We start from the raw sequence: 20,451 nt of genomic DNA, 5'->3' as shown, positions 1-20,451 counted from the left end.
CACAAAAAACAGAGTAAATATGCTTCATCACATCTGTTTGAGCGTAAGTTTGTCACATTTGATTGACAGTGACCAAACAACCCGTCAAATGTCATCAGATTCTTACTAATTACAGGAGATACAAAATATCTTCTGTGAAATTACCAGAACTGTTCTTACATTGGCAGAAAAGTGGGAGCTCTTGTAGGAGGGAAAGCAGCTAACAGAGAATATAAGTTTTTAGGTATTCTTCATCCTCAAAATGACCATTTGTATATAATTTACTAAGATGAAGGCCAGGTTAAATAACGGCAAAACAATATCAAAACATCCGTTTACACATCCGTCTCTAACGTAACCCTGAAGCACAAGTCTTGTTTATTCAGTCGTATGCTCAATTCTTCCACAACACATGCATTTTTGCCTGAATCTTACCATTTAAAACACTTCTGACTTGCACAGACTTGTATCGCACATGCAAAGCACGAGTCGGTAGTGGTGGACGTGTTTTAAATAGTGAGGTTTTAGCAAAGACGCATGTGCCGACTTATAAAGAACAAACACGGCTTCCCCAGTTTGGTGTTGAAGAACTTGACTGGACTTCACAGAGCCTTGACCTCAACCTCATCCTATACTCATGAACATGGAGCAAATAAAAAAAAAAGGTTTCCCTTCCTTCCTAAAGGTTTTCATAGTCATCCAGCCCAAAGAAATGAACATAAATGGAGGTTATTTTACCTAAGAGTAGGTCCCTTATGTCCTCGTATAAAGGACATAAATCAAAAAGTGTCTATTTGTGGGATTTCAGTCATGCTTTCCCTTCAACCTAGTCATGTTTCTAATCGATAAACTCATTTATAGCTGATGCAAGCGGTTGCTCCTTCACGTGTTAGCCATGAGCACTACAACAAAAAGGGGAGGTCTGATGTATTTCACTACCTCGTCTCTTTTTCTTATAAGTTCAAGCTCCAAGTTGCTCTCTCTGTCTCCCCCTCCCTCTCTTTCTCTCCTGGGTGTAGGGGCATGTCACGTCACGCTGTGTGGGCCAGAGGCATCTCGTCCTGGAAGGAGGGTGAAGAAGACAGGCGTGACGGAGGGTGACGGAGCTGAGAGTCGACCTCGTGGCGCCACCGGGGATGCTGGGAGTTGGAACCTGAAGACGTCCTGGATTTCACGACCAACCGACATACAGCTGAATCCAAGAGGCCGCTTGCTTGTCCTGTCTTGAATTCTTGGTATCTATCTGCATCCAAACGGCGTGGAAATCCAGCAGCTGCCATCGATGCACCACTGTACGGAAAATAATTGGAAAAGCTCGATCCTGCACAGCTGTTTGGTCGGTATATCAAAATGGCTGCTGTGGAAAGTGTTTTAAATGTCAATTTAATCAATCTGCTTTTCAAGTCCTTGCAGTAATAGATAATAACATTCATAGCTGTTGGATTGAAGTCTTTTAACATCTGGGCTCATTAATTAGATGGCAACATGGATTAAAGGTGTCAACTTCCCTGTTAAAGGGCCAGTGTGTGGGATTTGGCAGGCAGATTGCAATCGACTGAAAAATTCGGTGATTATACACTAAAGAAAACATAGTTAGTAGTATTACATTTCTAGGGATGCTACTTTGTTTGTTTTTTTTCTAACCGATAGCCAAGCCTGTAGCGACAAGCCTGAGTTTTCCTTTGTTTTCTTTGTTTAAATGTTTTGATATTACTATATTTCTTTGTTGAATTGAGCGGAAACTGAAGCATTAATCGGTCAAACTTTTTATTGTCGGTTAATGGTTAAAAGGTACATTTTATATTCCATTTCTGCTAATAGATCCCTTAAATGCTAAACACTGGACATTTAACTTCCCAATCTTCTTACATCATCCTCAATCCTTTCCTTAACTAACAGAAATATTTCATGTCTTTTTGGTGCTCATAAAATGCTGCAGAGAAGGTTATTAAAGAAATGCAAAACAAAAAAAATCCTAAAACATCAGTCATGGTGATGATGACAGTGACGAAGGTGGACATGGCACCTCCTTTGGAGGTGTGAACCATCTGCATGAGCAGTGGGTTCTTAATGCTAATGTGCTGCCAGTTGGAGACTTATGATATGTCATCAACACCAATTAATTACGTGCAGGTTTTGAATAATGTGACATTTAAAAAGTATGTCTACCTAATGGTAAAATCTGATTCTTTTTTTCTGCTCTTCTTGACAGGTTTGTTATTGTGGAAGATCTGAGCTGTAGTATTGGGGAGGATGGGGTGGTGGTATGTATGTTTGAAATAAGGTCTGAGGTTAACACAAGGTTCTGAGGTTATAACGTTTTGTTCTATGATATGAAATACGTCAGTAAATTCGTCTCTTGTGAAATTTAAAGCCTTTAAGTGTCTTTAAAAAGGCGGTGGCTAACAAGTGTCTCAATCAGACGACTAAAAGTCATCATGCAATGGTGGTGTAATAGCTGTTTACCTCTGCTGATTGTATTTGTGCTTCAAAAATCATAAAAGCTCAAAAGCCACTTAAGGTTGTCAGAAACAAAATGGAACCTTTTTATGATATATCCTGTTTGAGACAAGTTTAGAGTTGAGCAGCACATAAATGTGCTTCGCTAATTATACATTTTGATTTATCACGCCTAATAAGAGGCATTGAATTTTAATCAATGCATGTATTCATATATTGCAAGAGTGACTGTATTTGAACAGCTGACTTTGATCGTCAACCTTTATGCAACAGCACACAAAGTACACAAAACAGGTCAGTATGAAACAGAATACTTTATTGTCATGTATAAAATTGTAAAGTAATTATTGAAACTTAATCTACAGTTAACAATGATTACATTACATAGCATTGAATACAAAAAGAACTGAGTGATCTACAAAATCACTGAAAACCACCATCTGTTAAGCTCACTTATTAAGATTAAAAAAACCGAAATGAATAACTTATATATAAAATATGGTACCTTGACTTACACTTTTTGGCAAAATTCTTCTCTGAATAAGAGATGATCTTTGCCATTTATAGGTTTAGATAAATCCAGACTTTCTTTCTAAAGAACATCAAAAGGGGACATTTTGCTTTAACAAATTATTTATATTTAGTTGATGATAAAGGAAATGTTTTGGAATACTTTTTTTTATTGTGGGATCTGGTAGAGTAGATATCCGCCAATTTAAATCTATGCAGATAACACTTTATTTTACCTTTCGGTCTGAAGGACTTTCATCAGAGAATTGCATTGTGGGATCTTCAAGTCAATGCACCTTCTTAATATGCCTGCATATGATCAACACTGTAACTGGGCTCATAGTTTGCTGCTCTGCAAACTCTTGTCTTTACTTTCCTCTTTTTTCGATCTGCATGTAGACTGTGTCAGAGTCACTGGAATGAAAATGAGTCCATGAATCATCCCGATGAACATGACAAGAAAGAAGATCTTAAAAAACGTTCTGAATGTGTGGAACTCAGACGTAGCCAACACTGACACCCCTAAAATGGTGGACACGGCCCCTTGAAGTATCGGGTAGCCCAAACTGGAGAGAGCGTCCACCGCCTTGTCGTTGGGACTCGTCTTCTTGCTGGAGACGAAGGCGTTGGACATGTGAGCCGAGAAATCCACGGTGAAGCCGATGCAGACGGTGAAAACGATCATGGAAATGGAATCGAGGCTGACGTTCCAAAGCACCATGAAACCGGTCACCCCGACAGTCACTGAGCCGATGGAACAGGTCACACACAACGCGCAGAGAGGGTCTGGAATCAGAAGGAGGGAGACGACCAGCATCCCAGCTGTGATCACGACCACGTTTTTGATCGTGCTGCTGACCACCACGTCGTACTGGTCGTAGAAGATGAATTTCTGGTTATAGACCGATAAAGATGCTGCACTGCATCGTCCCGTGGTGGTTTTTAGACCTGAAAGCATCTTTATTTCCATGCTGGCATTGGCGATTTCGATGGTTTGGATGAAGAACCGGGATGCATGGACGGAATCGCCAGTGAGGTTCACATCTTGCTTGAAAAAAGGAAATAAATCAAAAAAGGGAAATAGATTTTTGAGAAAAACGTCTTTATCATCTAGGTTTAAATGTGCTTCTCGTCCATATGACAGATAAGAGTCCAGCCAGGATGTAGAGACATCCTCGTCTACAAACTGGAGCTTTTTAAAATCCTCTATACATCCCAGAAGTTGCTGCCTTTTGGTTTTATCCCAATATGGGAACTCCTCATTTACGATAACCATCACAGATGGACCGTAATCAGAAAAATACTGCCTATCCTTCCTATTGAATCTCGTAACATGCGAGTTATCAGCTGCCAGATCATAGAGCTCAATCCCCTGTTGAACGTGGAAGCATCCGTAAATACTCGCAGCTAAATACACCACGTAAATGAAGATTACAACACCCTTGACACAGGGTTTGATCAGAAACGGGCCGTAGTAATCCTTAAAGAAATTGCTCGCCGGTTGTTTTTTCTCTGCTCCGGTGTTCTGATCATAGCCGCCTCCCACACAGCAGATGCTATACATCACAGAATCACGATCGCTGTGGTCTGATGGTATTTCCATGCAGGTCAGCCAGTGCCTGTTGCTGGCTTCTCGCCTCCCATTCAGAGCCAGGAAGGCCCCAAACAAGGTGATGGTGTAGACGTAGCAGAATACGATGGAGACGCTGGCGTACAGGCAGAACGACTGCACCGACGGGAAGTCGGACATGACGCCTATGGAGAACTTGAAGACGTCGGTCAGGAAGGTGATGGTGACGGACATGACGGCGTCTTTGTAGGTGTGAGCCAACCGCTTCGGCACCGGGTCCTTCACATTGGTGTGCTGCCAGTCGGACACCATTACGAACATGTTGTTCAGACCGATTCCTGGAGAAAAAAATATAGTAGAGATGATAAGTTAATGACACTTTTGAGGTACTGGCACTTTGCATTTGTGAGACTTTAAACATTTTACACGATTTTTACTGTAAAACATCAAAATGCCCATAAAACAAGATGAACTTCTATAGTCTAATCTACCTTAAACTATATGAAGCGGTTAAAATACTGCTCAATTTAATGCCCCGCAAAACACCACAGAGAAATCTTTTTCATTGTCACGTTTATGTAAATGCAGTATGTTTCTTGCACACTTACAACTACACCTTTAAAACTACAGTCCGTAACAAACACAAGGGACAAGGGTGCTTTTTCTCACCGAGTATGAGGAAAGGAGAGTTTGCGACTGTAATAGAAAATGGCACTCCGATGTAAAGCAGCAAGCCAAAAGAGGAGAGAACAGCCAGGCCCGTGGAGAGGACTCCGAAGACGGCCACCCACACCTTGTTCCTCACATTGTCAAATCTGTCAACGAGGTAGAGATAGGGTGTTGATGGTGTACAATTCAGAATATCATCCTTTTTTCCACACTTGATCTTGACAACCGCAACCTGAGCAGCCTCAGAATAATCCTGCTGATTGTTGGATACGTGCAACAAAGGCATCACACATGCATGTTTTTAGCAACAAGTACAAATATCTGCACATTTAGTGGAAAATGTTATACAGTAAAATAAAAAATAAGGCTTTGCTACATGACTTACTTATGTTACACTACCCTATCTGGTTGAAATGTTTATATAAATTGGACCTTTGACCACACCCAACAGTGATGTCACCATGTACTGCCACACCCTGTAGTACACTTGTATTTAGCTGCTGCAAGATGAGCAGTGAAACTCATGAAGGTCAGCAAAAAAGACAGTTAAAAAGACCTTATGTCGTTCCTGACCACTTTTAGCGCTATGACGCAATGTTTTATGTGTGGGTCCTGGTTATGTTTGTTCTCATGCACGCTCACATGCACACATTACACCCAATACACAGTCCTGCCACTGATTTCTCACTATTCCACTCATCTATGGTTAGTAACAATGCAGCAAAGGGGAGGGAAGAAGAAGACTAGCTAGCAAACATGGACGTAAACAATGCAGGTCTCAAACTTTTCATAGAAAAAACTGCTTTGCAAACATTCTATGAGGAAGGAAATACATGCAACTTATTTATTAGACCTCAAGGATACACCCTATACACTCTGGCAATTAGCATTGAATGTAAACACAAACTCCCTAAGTTGCTCTTTAAAGCATGACTGTGCAACTTTTTGCTTGCTAAGTAGCAGCAACTGTGAACACAAGTGACAAACGCAGGTCTGTGGTCAATGATCAAACCTGCAGTAGCACAAGTGGAGAGGGATGATAAAGTCAACAAACTGGATCACTAGTGTTTGCTTTGTTTTGCTAACAGGAGCCAGATAAGCAGTGAATCTCTATAAGCTACGGGTCATATCAGACCAAGTAAAGCTACAGCAGCAGAACGTCTGAGTGTGTTGAATTGAGGAAGGTTGGATCTGTTTGTTTATGAATTCAACATTTTAATGTGCAATTTCCTCTTTCAAAAGTTATATAGTCTCACTTTAAAACAAAGCAATATAAACTTCTTGGAAACACTAAACAAAGAAAGTAATAGAAAGACCTGTAATCAAGTGATAGTGTAGTAAAACTACCTAGAATATGTCAAGCTTCATGTTCTGTTACTGTTTAACTCTAATGTTTTGATCCTGTGTATGTTTTTTAACGGATTGTATTAGATTATCAGGTTTCTCCCTGAATGATCACAATTTAGCTGTTACGGACATATGAAATAACTGCTCGAAACTACGCTTCAGAGACACTAAACTGACAAAAAACTTTATATCCACATTTAAAACAACTAAAATCTAAACTGAATTTTAAGTAAAAATGACACATCTTTAAATTACAAACACTCTGATCTCGACATGTGACCTGCATGTGTTTTCCCTTTAACAGTCACTTTGATAAACAACATCTCTCTGCGTCTCAGACTTGGCTTCCATTCAGGAAATGTCTCACTGTGTGACGGTCGCTGATCACTTCTTACCTCAGGCAGGATATCACTGAGAAGGTGATAGCACAGGCATAAGTGATGAGGAATAAAGGGATGCCATCTGTGGTGTGACTGTCAATCTCCTGCTGCTTGGATTTGGAGGTAAAGTAAGACACCTAGAGTACAGAAGAAATACACCAACATGAAGTTAGAATAAGTGTTTACACAGCGCAGGTTGATTTCAGGACAAAGAAAGCAGAGTGTGTGACTGCAACACTGCCAAACACTTTATCTGAAAAGGAAGTGATACAGTTAAAGATACAGTTGGAGCAGATAGGCTGTATGTGTTTAGAAAATACATCTGTATGCCCATTATATTGCACATGAACAGATTAACATCACAGCTATGAAATAAAAATCCACTTTTATTTTGTCAATTTTGTGGTGCTAAATGTATTCAAAGTTATTTTGTAGCGATGTGTTGCAATCCAGCCTCAAAATGCTCCATTTACTTCTGTTAGTGACACACTACAATTCCCATAATGACTTTCAAACACCTACATATATTGTATTTGGCTGTAAAGATAACCAATGTGCATTCTACAGATTACCCTTGGCAGTTTTTTTTATGTTTGATTCTTATATTTCTTGACTAAATATCATTAAATGGACATAAAATAAAATGTAATTTTGCATTTATCCACAATAATTATATTAATGGTGGTGGAAGAGGGCTTTAAAACAGCATTTTGACAATCAGGTAGGTAGATATAGAACATTTATGGGGACAGTTGATGAATAAAGAATGTGAAATTAATATGGAATAATCATAAAAAAATATATGCAAACTTTGTTAGTAGGATTTTAACTTGTCAGTCAGTCTTGGTTGTAGGTTTTACTTGTTACTTGGTTTTGCTAATTGTATTGGGGTCTACTTAGGCAAACACATTATATTCTTCCATTCTGATATCCCTCCACGTAGGTCCCTGTCTAGAAAGAAGCTCTTAAAAAAACTTCTTATAATGATTTAGTCAGATATTTTCAAAATACGTATCAAAAATACAAGTGTTCTCATTATCACTGAAAAGCTTAAACATGCTCTATTGGCACACCATTCGACCGAGCTAATTAAATACTCATTGTTAGATCTTATATAACACATTTAAAACATAGTACAGTATTAAATATTCAACAGTTTGAGAGGAAAGCAGCAGTGAGATACGTACGTCAACATGTTTTCTGTCCTTCTCCTCTGATAACAGTACTTTAAACGCTCTCAGCCATAACTTTGAGGCGTCAACTGTGTTTTCCTTGTCATCTAAGTAGTACAAGAGTTTTACAGCCTGAGCACTTATGACGGAGCCGTTAGCATCTGTGGTAACTCCACCGAGCACCGAGCCCAGGAACACTGAACTGGATCCGTGCGTTTGTACTGGGAAGACGATGCTGGTTTGATCGGTTTCATTGGAGCTGATCATTTCCAGGAGGATGTTTGAGACACATTCTCCTCTGGATTTTGCACACAAGTCTTTGAATCCAATGCTTCGATTGTGCACAGAGATGTCAAGGACCCTATTGTTGAGTCTGACGATGTCCTCAAAGGCCGGATTTGTTAGTATGTTGGAGGTGCCGGTCGATACAGCAATGATGGAGGCAAAGTTCTCCTTGTCGTACAGCCGCTTCTCTGAAAACATGGAGTCATTGTAGGGGAAGTTCTCCCTGATGAAAGCTCTCGTGACCTTCGAGGGTCCTTTCCTGGGCGTGAACTGCCGCTCAAAGTCATTGTCCTCCCTGTCTTTGAGGAAAGTGAAGCCTCCGCCGAGGGCCGCAGAGAGTATGAGAGGAATCACCAGAAAATAAAAAGGGAAAGAGCCCACAAGTGATCCGAGTCTTTCAAAAAGGCCCGATAGAGGTTTAGCCACACAGTCAGTCCGTCTGCAGCTCATCTTCAGAATGTAGCTCAGATGTGGAGGAATCACATCCTTTTAAAGCCTTCACACACCCTACTTTTGAAGGTCAGAGTGAGTCTCTTTTGCCAATAAAGGCTTGATAATTACTCCAATATTTGGCGTTACTGGTAATCTCATGCTCCTTCGGGGCCGTAAAGTGATACAAGAGGAAAGAGAAATGCCTTCACACCCAATTCAAACAGAGAAATGATAAGAGTTCCCAGAAAAAACGTCACTTACAGAAAATCCCAATCAAACAAGTCACATTTTATGACTTTACGATTCAAGTACAAAAGGGCATGCCATAGTTTAGTAACTAAATAACTAAGTTAGTAAACGCCCCTCTTGTGACTTTTGAAGCTTTTATGTGTTTTAAATAAGGTGGTTGCTACACCAATAGCTAAACCTAAAGTGCTTTTGAGTACCTTTTATGTATTATTATTATTATTTTCTGCAATAATCCCAAAATGGAATTATCCCAATGGCTTTTTGTCGAGTGCAGGCTTACTTCCTGTTGTCCTACTGAAACATGTCATCCATGCATCACTCTATAAGGGCTCTGGAACATAGCAGACGATCAATCACAGGAATATCTTGGGACTCCAGGAACATCCGGCCTACATGCTGCCCTCAACACCGGGTCTGAGAGGGTCAGTATCACACCTCCGAGCCTGTCGTCCTTCCCTGGCAGTTAACCCCTGTCAGTCAGCCGTCAATCTGAGCCCTCCGAGACCGAAGCTCACATCTCATCTCGCACAGATCCATCTCAAGGTCGTTGATTTCTCATTCTCAGAGCCAGAAATGGAATTCTCTTCTCCAGAAGAATCCTGGCAGACGGTCTCCAGGAGGCCCTGACGGAGGCATCAGTTAAATGTAATCTGTTTCAGGACCCTTCAGTTATTTTGTTCACTTTGAATCTAATCACTGCTTTTTTGTCTGCGTTGTTATCAGAGACTGTCAACACCAGATAGGAGCCAGCGGGTCTTTTGTTGCCCTGTGTATTTGCATCAAAATGCAAATAAATTCAATCCAATAACAATCATCTTCTGGTGGCAAGCCTCCCGTTGACACCTTCATTAGCTCTCTTTTCTCTCCTCCTCTTCCTCACAGAGGTACGTCGGGGTGCAAATCAATGTCTCGGGTAATCAGCAGGGGGAGCCTCGGGTGAACACGGTGTTGAGATGTGTTAGCTGATTGTTTGGCTCTCGCTCCCAGAAAAGAAACCACTGATGACAGAAGGAAACGCTTCTCTGTGCGATAAAAGGCAAACACAAACACACACACTGCTTCCTCTGTGTTGCTAGATGACATCAGATGACTTGATTTGGGAGAAGAACAAGCCTCCTCCAGTTGTTTCATAAAGAAAGGCCACAGGGTCACAAACCCCATGTGCAGGATGTTCACAGTCAGCCATGTTTAAGTATCTTTATGTTACATAAGTTCATATTTACAAGAATCAACGGAAAATGAGTTCAGGTTGTGAAGATGTTGGGAGGGAATTAACACAGAAAATGGGACAGCAGAACAGTTCTTTGCTTCATTTTTTAACAGAGAAGTTGTTGTTTTTATTTAGCAGAGTTCATTTTTTTGTAGTTGCGCTGATGGTACACAAACATACCATAGTGTAGATTGAGGGATATGACGATGCAGAGCGTTAGTGTTAACTAAAAAAATCATTAAAATGTCCGAAGGAGTTTTCTCGGAATGACTTATCTAATCTAACACCTTATCTAATGACAACGCGATGTCTGGTGCAACACTGTATCTCTTAATACTCATCCTTATCCTGCAATTCAACAAATGATAAGTCGCAATATCTTATACCGTCAGCTACAAATGTTACGCCATATGTGAAGGTCTATTCAATATTTATGATTTAGTTTATTCATTTTTGTAATGAAAACAACACGTTAAGTGCAAATGCAAGTAAATCAATTTTAGCTAAGCATTACACTGTTATATTTATTGATGTATATGTTTAATCCTTTTACATTATTACTTTATATAAGATTACATGATCCCTCACTGGCTTCCCACTTCAATGCTCACAAAAGCACATTGGCAATAGGTGGATGAGTTGCTGCCAAGAATTTATCTCAGGTCTTTGCAGTGGTGGGCGAGTGTTTTACCTCCACTTCAGAACCAACGTTTGGTGCCAGCACTTCATGCCAACGTTTATAAATGTGACGGTTCTTGGTGCCAAGACGGACAAAGATTCTCTGTTCCCCCTGTGGGTTTTGTTCTTGGCAGGAGGGGAGAAGAGCCTCTGAAATAGAATTTATTCAAACCGTCGTGGGACGGAACAATTCCACTGAAACCAACACTAATGACTGTCTTTGAATGACACTTTGATTCAATTCACTTTCTCAATAGGGACATTTGGAAACAAACACTCACAATGCTGATTATTGTGCAATTAAAGAAGTTTAAAGTTTTTATTAAGACATGAAGGTTTTTATTAAGACATGACAGGTGTGGTTGCCCATTCTCACCACCTGTGGGTTCTGACCAGCCGCTATTTCATTTTAAGGGCCCTTAAGTCACGTCTTATGTATTTTTCTGGATATTTGGCAGTTTGGTGGTGTTCGACAGATTAATTAAATACATGATGCTTACTGAATTGGGCATTTTTCTTCCAGCATGAGAATCCCTACTGTGCACATTCAATGGTCCGCATATCCTGGAAGTAAACCCGGAAACTAGAAAACCTTTTTGCTGTGTGCGCCAGGCGAGCAATTCTCATTGGACTAAACATGCGCCATCTTGGGGTTCGGTCCAGTTCTTACAATAATATAATAATCCTCTGTTCCCACCTTTTCTTTTGCTGTTGTAGTTGTATTTGATTTAAAAGTGTGAGTTTATTTTATTTCAGTTTCTTTCTTTATTTTAGCATCTTTGTATTTGTAATGATCCTGCTTAATTTGATTGTTGGTACTACACAAAAAAGGAATTCCCATCTTTCAGCTTGTGCAAAGAGAAGGAATTAAACGTGCTGCAAACCCCTTAATATGGTTGAGGGAAACCCTGTTGCAACCACAACGACAAGGAGAAAATGAGTTGGTGAAGTCGGTGTTCCTACACTTGGACATTGTGTTCACTTTAGATAAATGAAAGTAGGCAGAAATTATTTTAAACTATTTCATGTTTTCCTTTTTTACAGTGTAACCCTGAAAAGACCACATTCATAGAAATACTGTTCATCAAAATCTCAAAAGGCCCACCACATTGTGGATTGCGACAAAAAGAAATACACTCAAGAGTCAGGGATCAACCCGCTTCATCCCAAACCCCCCCGATGCGTTCGTTTCCTCCTCTCTCTCTCTCCTCTGTATTCCCCTCCACTGTGAGAGAGCAGCTTCCATTATGCCACAGGTTCACATTAAGGAGACGGGAAACAGGCTGGTACCTGCAATTATCCCTGCTCACCCAGCCGTGGGCCGCTAGGTGCTGAGCAACAGCTGGCTCTCTCTTTCCCTTCACCACTCTCACACTCACACACATGCACACACACACACACACACATGCACACTCCCCTCCCCATCAGACTCCTTACCACCCATTCCTCACACTCACCTGCCAAGCAGCTTGATTAATAAGGCCAATGCTCCCAGCGAAGCAAACCGCAGACACAGAGGGGAGGGAAGGCAGAGAGAAGAGAAGAGAGCTGGTACGAGAGAAGAATCCAGCGTGAGAGCGTGAGCTGTGTAATAGATTCATGCATAGCAAAGACACAGCCATCCGTCATGGAGTAAGCATTGGATACTTAAGTACAGTCAGAGGGGTGATTGTAAAATATTGCACTGGTTCAAAACAAGAAGTTGTAATTCATCTTGATGTCCCTCAGCACCTTTCTCCTCCTCCTCCTCCTCCTCCTGTCTCTCTATCTGTTTTCCACCAGAGCTCAGGTCTGTCAGGAGCAATGGATCACTTCAAACCACGGAGAACGCTGCTCTCTCACTTCCACACAAATACTGACAGGCTAAGATAAGATAAGATAATCCTTTATTAGTCCCTCAGCGGGGAAATTTGCAGGATTACAGCAGCATAGGTTAAAGTGCACGCAAGAGACATAGTAGAAGAAAGACAAGATAAAAATAAAATGAAATGTCCAAAGTATTATAAATAAGCAAAAAAAAACAGTAAAATCCACAATAATTGAAATATTATATTACAGTCATTTAGCAGACGCTTTTATCCAAAGCGACTTACAATCAGTAGTATATTACATATCATTCACCCATTCACACACTGATGACAGGCTACCATGCAAGGTGCCACCATCAGACTCTAACTAACATTCATCATCCAGTCCACACCGAGGCAAGCCTTCGGGAGCAACTTGGGGTTAAGTGTCTTGCCCAAGGACACATCGACTGCCGAAGCCGGGTATCGAACCACCGACCCTCTGATTGGAGAACTACCTTGCTCTCCACTACGCCACAGCCGCCCACATATATGTACAGAGCGACGGGTTGCTGTACATGCACTCGTTTTCTCACACGCTTCTGTTTTTTTCCCCGTTGTTGATAATTTGATTGTCCAAGATGAAGAAGCAAAGCAAAGACTAACACTCTGGTTGTGTTCGTATTCTCTCGATGTTAATGCAAAATTTGTTGTCTCCGTTCTTTGGAAATGTTATCAATTTTCTGTATGTAACAACAAATAAAAGTAAGGGAGGAAATGGATGGAATGGGGGAGGGCTGCTAAGATTTGTGATGGAAGATGGTATATATATATATATATATATGTACACTATACAACCAAAGATTTGTAGACAACCCTGCTCAGATACACTGTAAGCCGTTGCTGTAATTTTTTACAGTTAAATAGCACAAAATGGCCAATAAACCTACCATAAACAATCTTTATAGTTAGTTACTATAATTTGCATAGCATTATGGGTAGAGTGCAGGCTTAATATGCAATTAACAGTATTGTTAAGTTTTCTTCCTCCAATTGCGGTAATTTCCTGTTGACAGTAGTTCAGCTATGACCACCATGTGGTGCCAATATAATGATATGATTTGAATAGTCCATCATGTGTTCTTTACGTATATGTTTTTTTTTTTCCAATTCAATCTTATTCTTTACATTTTAATGACAAATCAGAATTAACTTTAAATTAGCGTTACACAATTTGATCATTATTCTCTACATAGTCAGCATGGAAATAAAAATGCTATATAAAGGAATAATAAAAAACAAGAAAATAGATACAAGTAGAAACATAATTAAAAGACATAACAAATAAAATAGATTAGAGTGAGTCATTTTTTTTTTCATGAATAGAAAACCCTAAAATGATCCACTAATTACATTTTCTTTTAACTCTATCTTAAATAACATGCCTCACACTTGTTTTCAACAGATGACCTTATGTCTGAGGACCCCAGCTCTGCCAGCCAATGGGAAGAGAGTAGTAGGGTCTCTATATGTGAGGTGCCTCCTTTCCTTTTCTGCCACAAAACCATAAAAGCAAACACGCGACTACTTCTACAGGTAAACATAAAGTGAAGAAGTGAAGCAAACACGATTCCTCTCAGCTCAGGCAGAGACTCAGAGAGACAGCGATCCAGATCAGAGGGCATGCTGGGAAAGTGCTTCATCAAATCTGGCCGGACATTCCATCTATTTTAACATCTGCAGTCATAAGCACTCCTGGAGATCTATGACACTTATCATCCTGCCTGCTGCTGAGGCAGCACCTGGATTTAAATGATGACTGGACCGATAGCAAAAGAGACGGAGTCGTCTACAGGCGCTCCTGTTATGGATGGAGAGACGTTGTTTCTCTGAAGTTCATTTTGAAAGGACTGTAGGCATGAATTTAGCATTTTAATGAGCAGAAATTCACTTTTGCTGTAAAAAATTAGGATTAACTTTTTGGATGTCATACAATCTGTTGGATGACGATACATTGTTTATAAGTAAAGAAAAGCTTAACATCAATTTAATTAGACGTTTTTTAATAAATCAGTCAAAATACACAATCTATAATTTAACACAAAATTAAACATTTTAAGAAAGGTCATTTCCTTACTTCTGCCTCAGATACAGGTGTTTCTCAGGTAAATATAAACATATATATATATATATATATATATATATATAGCGGGTATATATATAGTATTGAACACGTCACCATTTTTCTCAGTAAATATATTACTAAAGGTGCTATTGACATGAAATTTTCACCAGATGTCGGTAAGAACCCAAGTAATCCATACATACAAAGAAAACCAAACAAATAAGTTCAGAAATTAAATTATGTGTAATAAAATGGAATGACACAGGGGAAAAGTAGTCATGTCAATAGCACCTTTAGAAATATATTTACTGAGAAAAATGGTGACTTGTTCAAAACTTATTTTACCCGCTGTATATATAGATATAGATATATATATATATATAAGTATATATATATATCTCGTTGATAAAATCCCTACAAAACATAAACTGAAAACTGAGCCACTTCCTTTTCTCAAGCATAATTTCCCAAATTGTGCAGCTACTCCTTAAATAGTTTTATTCTCAAGGGAACAAACTGAAACTTCTTAAACTGTCTTATTAAAGAATACATGTTCCTGAATGTTAGCAGCTGAGAGGCTCGTGAAAGAGAAAAGGAATGACGTGTTTCAAAGGTTTTTCTTTTTAATGAAATAATAACCGTTTCTACCTTCAGTCAGGTATTTAATGAGTCAGTGGACTCTGATTGGACGAGTGTACAAGCTGCTCGAGCTTCCCCTGGCAATTAGTGTGGACTGTGGAGCTCAGTTCATTATCTGAGTTTTAATGCCGCCGTGAGATCGGCACCACGCAGCTCTCACAGCCCTCCATCTGTCCTCACGCCAGCAGAGAGAAAGTTTGAGTAATGAGAAAGAGGGATGAGGGGAATAAAACGTTTGTTATATAATCATTAAACATCAATCAACACACAGCAAATATGTATGTTCACAGCACACTGCATAAGAATACAATTTCCTCCGGGGAGATTTTCTCCCTGACTGCAGATATTGATTTGACATCATTGTTTACTAGTTTATTTGACCTTCTGACTCGGCCAGTAATTAATTAACCCCCCCCCTCCCCAACGGCAATACACATATACTGTTACTGCAGGAGGTAGACATCCCCATCTAGTGGGCCAGGGCTCTGGGTAATGATGTAAAGAAATGTTGCATAATCAATAGGCTTTCAATTTAAATTATTGTACAACAAGAATTAATGTGTGGTGGGTTTTATTTTCTTAATCCTGCAGGCAGAATTAAATGATGTGTTTAAAATAAATCCAATGACCTAACCTGCTTAAAAACTTGTTTTATTTCATTTTTTTTATATCTTGTACCTTTTTAAGATTAATTGTTCTGTTATTTCTTTAAAAAAATGGCTTTTTCATTGGAAGAATGAGGAATAAATGATGCAAATAGCACATAATCCTACATAACTTTCAGGAAGGAGTCCTGTATCATGCTCTCCACCTCTTCTACCAACACGCCGTAATCTGCCCGACAAACGCCGTGTCCCTTTCCGCCGCTCTCCTCCAGGCATTGCATCACGCCTCTGTGTATTCCCGGTCTGGACGCGGTCGATCCGAGCTGCTTCAGCTGCTCGACGGGATCTTCCGGAACATTTTGGATTCCCAAAGCTTTGAACACGGCGGGGGCGAACTTCCCGTAGTGAGCGGTGGAGCAGAGCACCACGGGACACGAGCCGTCCTGCAGCCTGTCGGCCACCACTTTGGCCACGGCGGTGTGCGTGTCCATGAGGTAGCCCGTCTGTGCGTGGACGCTCTGGATGGCGGCCAAGCAGTCGTCCTCAGAACACCAGCCAGCCAGAACTTCCTGCTGCATCCTGGAGAGAAGAGGCTCGGCCACCTGAAAGTGCTGCTTCCTGTCCAAGCTCGTGAACAGCTCGTTGACCAGGCGGCCGTCTCCGTCCGAGACGTGGTGGATAAACCTCTCCAGGTTGGAGGATTTCAGGATGTCTATAGCCGGGGAGCTGGAGGTCATCAGAGGTCGACCCCGGAGGTCGTACTCGCCCGTGGTGATGAAGTCTGTGATGATGCGGTTGTGGTTGGACGCGCAGATGACCTTTCTTATGGGGACGCCCATCTGCTTGGCGTACACAGCTGACATGGCGTTGCCGAAGTTACCGGAGGGGATGCAAACATCGATGGGCTCCCCGAACGTGATGACACCGTCTCTGCACAGATCCAGATAGGCTGAGGAATGATACACCACCTGCAAGAGGAGGAAAAGTTTTAGATCGTAGTTGTGCAAAAGTGTTTAATCTAAAAAAATGAGAAGAGATCAACTAGAGGAATTGTGTGGGTCATATTTTTTTAACTGCCACAGTAAAAAAAAAAGCAGTTATGAAACATTAGACGTGATGTAAACATACGAGAGCTGTAACAGACATTTTAGTTAATTCTCTTGTTGTAACCTAGATCTTTGTAAATTGAAAAGTGCAGGGCTCATCAATAATGCTTGTCCACTTGCCCGGGGCAAGAAAACAACAGAATTTCATTGTGCGTCCCTGTGTTGCATAACGGCAATAAATGATCCTTGAATCCTTGATTAACAGAGGAAATAAAAGGAGAATGATGACTTTTTTCCCCCAAAAAATTCAAATTGTAAGAGAGTCCAGTACATTACTACATTACTACTTTTCCTCTCACTTTCCATGTGTTTTCCAGGACACCTGAGCTTTCCAAGCACATTCATTCTACTGTGAATAAGCTCTCTTCTAGAAAGTTATCCTTTTTGTGGAGCCCCCCTCAGCGTTCCACCCACCTGTGGCAGCAGCCGGGCCCAGTTGATGGAGTTGGCGGTGCTGAGGACCGTGCCGTACTCCACGGCGAGGTGCCCCGTCAGCCCCGACTCTCCGAACATCCTCTTTATGCTCCTCTGACAGAAGTCGAAGTCTGACATCACGCTGACGGCCCTGGCGTTGCCCTCCCTGTAGCTCGTCATCTGGATCTTCTGGGTCTCGCTCACGCCTTCCTCTGGGAAGAACACCAGCACCCCGGTCCTGTGCATGTCGGTGCCGCCCAGGCTGCCGAAGCCGCTGAGCACCGCGCTTCCCGTGTCCCCAGATGTGGCCACCAGGACGAGGTAGTTGCACATCTGCGGGAGGCAGTGGGCGAAGAGCTGGGGCATCAGCTGCAGGGCGAGGTCTTTGAAGGAGGCGGTGGGGCCGTGAAAAAGCTCCTGGACGTACTGATTGTGGATCAGATGTTTCACCGGCGCCACCGCCTCACTGGAAAAGTTGGACCCGTACGCCTTGAATATCATTGATCTCAGGTCCAAAGCAGACACGTCCAACGGGTGGATGCACTTCTCCATTATCACTAATGCTCGTTCTGGGTATGACATGTCAGCCAGTCTCAGCCATTCACGAGCATCCATGCTTGGGAAGCCATTTCTGGGAACATAGAGGCCTCCATCTGTGGCCAGACCCTCAATAACCACATCACTGAAGTGTGTCTTCTGATTGGACGATGCCGCGCCGTCACTCCTGGTTGACACAAAGGTTTCCGCAGCGCGGTTGTGATATCTCTCGACAGCCTTCAGCACCTTCTCCGCCACTTCCTCCGCCGTGACCCCTGCTCCGCACAGCACCCGCACATCCAGCCATCTCTCGTAGAACTGTTTCCTGTAGCGCAGGATGTCCCTTATGGACGCCCCGGCCTCCTGGCCCACGATCCTGTTCACCTTCATGCTGGCGAGCCTCTGCATGATGTCTTCAGCGTCCACGTCCATGTAGACGACCAATCCGGACTCTTTGAGGCGCTGCATGGCTGCGGCGTGGAGGGGGTTGGAGCCCGTGAGGGAAACGACGCACCCAGAGGCGGAGAAGCTACACAGAGCCTGGCCCTCTTCCTCCAGGAAACGCTCTCCGCCCACTGCAGCCAGCTTGGCGGCCACGGGCATCTTCCATGCCGTCTCCAAGACGTCGTCATCGACGTCGATGACGGGCAGTCCCAGTCTGTGAGCCACTATCCTCCCCACTGTGGTCTTCCCTGATCCAGGAGCACCCATGAGCAGGATGTTCTTGTCCCCCAGCAGTGAGGCTTCGGTAGAAAGCCATGATTTTGATGTTGAAAAGGGACTCAGGCGGCATCTGACAGCTCTGAGGGCATTCAGGAAACCCATTGAGGGGGACAGCAAATGACAACAGCCTTTTCTCCTGTGAACAAAAGGGACATTTAAAATGCAGTTACACTTAAGAAAAAAACTTGTGATTTTAAAACAGTGCTGCAAGCATAGTATGCATGTAAGTAATAATAAATAATAATACATTTTATTTGTATTCATGCTTAAAAAAGTACTAAAAAGGCACTCAAAGGCTCTTTACATGGTAAAGACAGGAACAATAAAATAAATAACAATGAAAACAATGCAAAGAGATGACATTATAACAGTAATAAACATTATAACAGTAATAAAAACATGCATAACGAGCATCACAGGTTGAAAGCAGTAGTGCAAGTGGCTGCAATAACTTTGCACGTGTTTTGCAGCCAGGACAGTAATAATAATAATAATTATTATTATAATAATAATAATTATAATAAGTTATAGTGTAATGAGCAAGACACTCACGTGTAATGGTGTCTTTCTGTGGTTTGAACTCGATAACTAGTAGTTTAGTTGGTTCAGTATGTCGAAAAGCAGCATGCTGTCCCACACACACAGTATACACAAACATCTACGGTGAGCCAGGAGGGACAAAACTCCTGAAGGGTCAATGAGAAAGCGAAGGTGCACCAATTTTTCTCGTTGCAAAAACTATTCAAATTTATAAACTTTTTATTATATATGCAATTTCACAACGGGATTAAAAATGTGAAAGAAAAAAAAACACTCCAAAAACCGCCGTATAATATACTGTACATTTTTATTTTTATTTATTTTTTATCTTTATTGTATAATATGTTTTATTTATTATCTGTTTCTATATAGTTGGGATTAATAAAGGAATATAATAATAATAATAATAATAATAATAATAATAATAATAATGATAATAATAATAATAATGATAATAATAATAATAATAATGATAATAATAATAATAATAATAATAATAATAATAATAATAATAATAATAATAATAATAATAATAATAATAATAATAATAATAATAATGATAATAATAATGATAATAATAATAATAATGATAATAATAATAATAATGATAATAATAATAATAATAATGATAATAATAATAATAATAATAATAATAATAATCATAATAACAATGAATAATAATAATGATAATCATAATAATAATAATAATAATAATAACATAATAATAATAATATCTACTTGTGTGAGTGACCTTTGTGCTGCATTCAAATGCTTTGAAAAAAAATCTGAAAGTACGTGTGAGAATAGAAATGTTATGCTCATTCCCACAGTCGACGACATGGAAACAGAGACAGAATAAATAGCAAAATAAAGCAAAATAAAGATTAGCACATCTAATTTATGAGCTACAAAACAGTTGGGGGGGCTCTTAACCAAGACACAGTCCGTGAACTTCACACAAGGACAGCTCAGACGCCTCTAAATGTTCCGCTTTACAACGGTCCCAGAATGCAACATTTCCTCTCGCACGTTAC

At 40.7% G+C, this 20,451-nt stretch overlaps 2 protein-coding genes across 2 annotated transcripts; both read right to left on the bottom strand.

Moving 5' to 3' along the window:
* Positions 1-3,214: 3,214 nt before the first annotated feature.
* Positions 3,215-8,822, bottom strand: LOC129111044 (patched domain-containing protein 3-like). Its single transcript, XM_054623337.1, has 4 exons — positions 8,103-8,822; positions 6,931-7,052; positions 5,189-5,334; positions 3,215-4,857 (listed from the first exon to the last, which is right to left on the bottom strand). The coding sequence occupies exons 1-4, from the start codon at positions 8,820-8,822 to the stop codon at positions 3,287-3,289; spliced, it is 2,559 nt and encodes an 852-aa protein (XP_054479312.1). The 3' UTR covers positions 3,215-3,286.
* Positions 8,823-15,235: 6,413 nt separating this feature from the next.
* On the bottom strand, positions 15,236-19,516 carry LOC129110908 (threonine synthase-like 1). Its single transcript, XM_054623176.1, has 3 exons — positions 19,430-19,516; positions 17,618-19,013; positions 15,236-17,065 (listed from the first exon to the last, which is right to left on the bottom strand). Exons 2-3 carry the CDS (start codon positions 18,977-18,979, stop codon positions 16,262-16,264), a joined length of 2,166 nt encoding a protein of 721 aa, XP_054479151.1. The 5' UTR covers positions 18,980-19,013; positions 19,430-19,516; the 3' UTR covers positions 15,236-16,261.
* Positions 19,517-20,451: the final 935 nt, after the last annotated feature.

Source organism: Anoplopoma fimbria, chromosome 21 (assembly GCF_027596085.1).
Source record: "Anoplopoma fimbria isolate UVic2021 breed Golden Eagle Sablefish chromosome 21, Afim_UVic_2022, whole genome shotgun sequence".
Lineage (NCBI taxonomy): Eukaryota > Metazoa > Chordata > Actinopteri > Perciformes > Anoplopomatidae > Anoplopoma > Anoplopoma fimbria.
This window is presented reverse-complemented; position numbering and strand designations above follow the sequence as displayed.

Bases quoted from the DNA above. Each gene is read 5' to 3' on its own strand.
- LOC129111044 (XM_054623337.1), bottom strand. From the start codon at position 8,822: ATGAGCTGCAGACGGACTGACTGTGTGGCTAAACCTCTATCGGGCCTT. The intron at 5,335-6,930 runs GTAAGAAGTGAT...CCTCGTTGACAG, and splicing joins TCAGTGATATCCTGCCTGAG to ATTTGACAATGTGAGGAACA. The intron at 4,858-5,188 runs GTGAGAAAAAGC...TTTTTTCTCCAG, and splicing joins CTCTCCTTTCCTCATACTCG to GAATCGGTCTGAACAACATG.
- LOC129110908 (XM_054623176.1), bottom strand. From the start codon at position 18,979: ATGGGTTTCCTGAATGCCCTCAGAGCTGTCAGATGCCGCCTGAGTCCC. The intron at 17,066-17,617 runs GTGGGTGGAACG...CTCCTCTTGCAG, and splicing joins GGGCCCGGCTGCTGCCACAG to GTGGTGTATCATTCCTCAGC.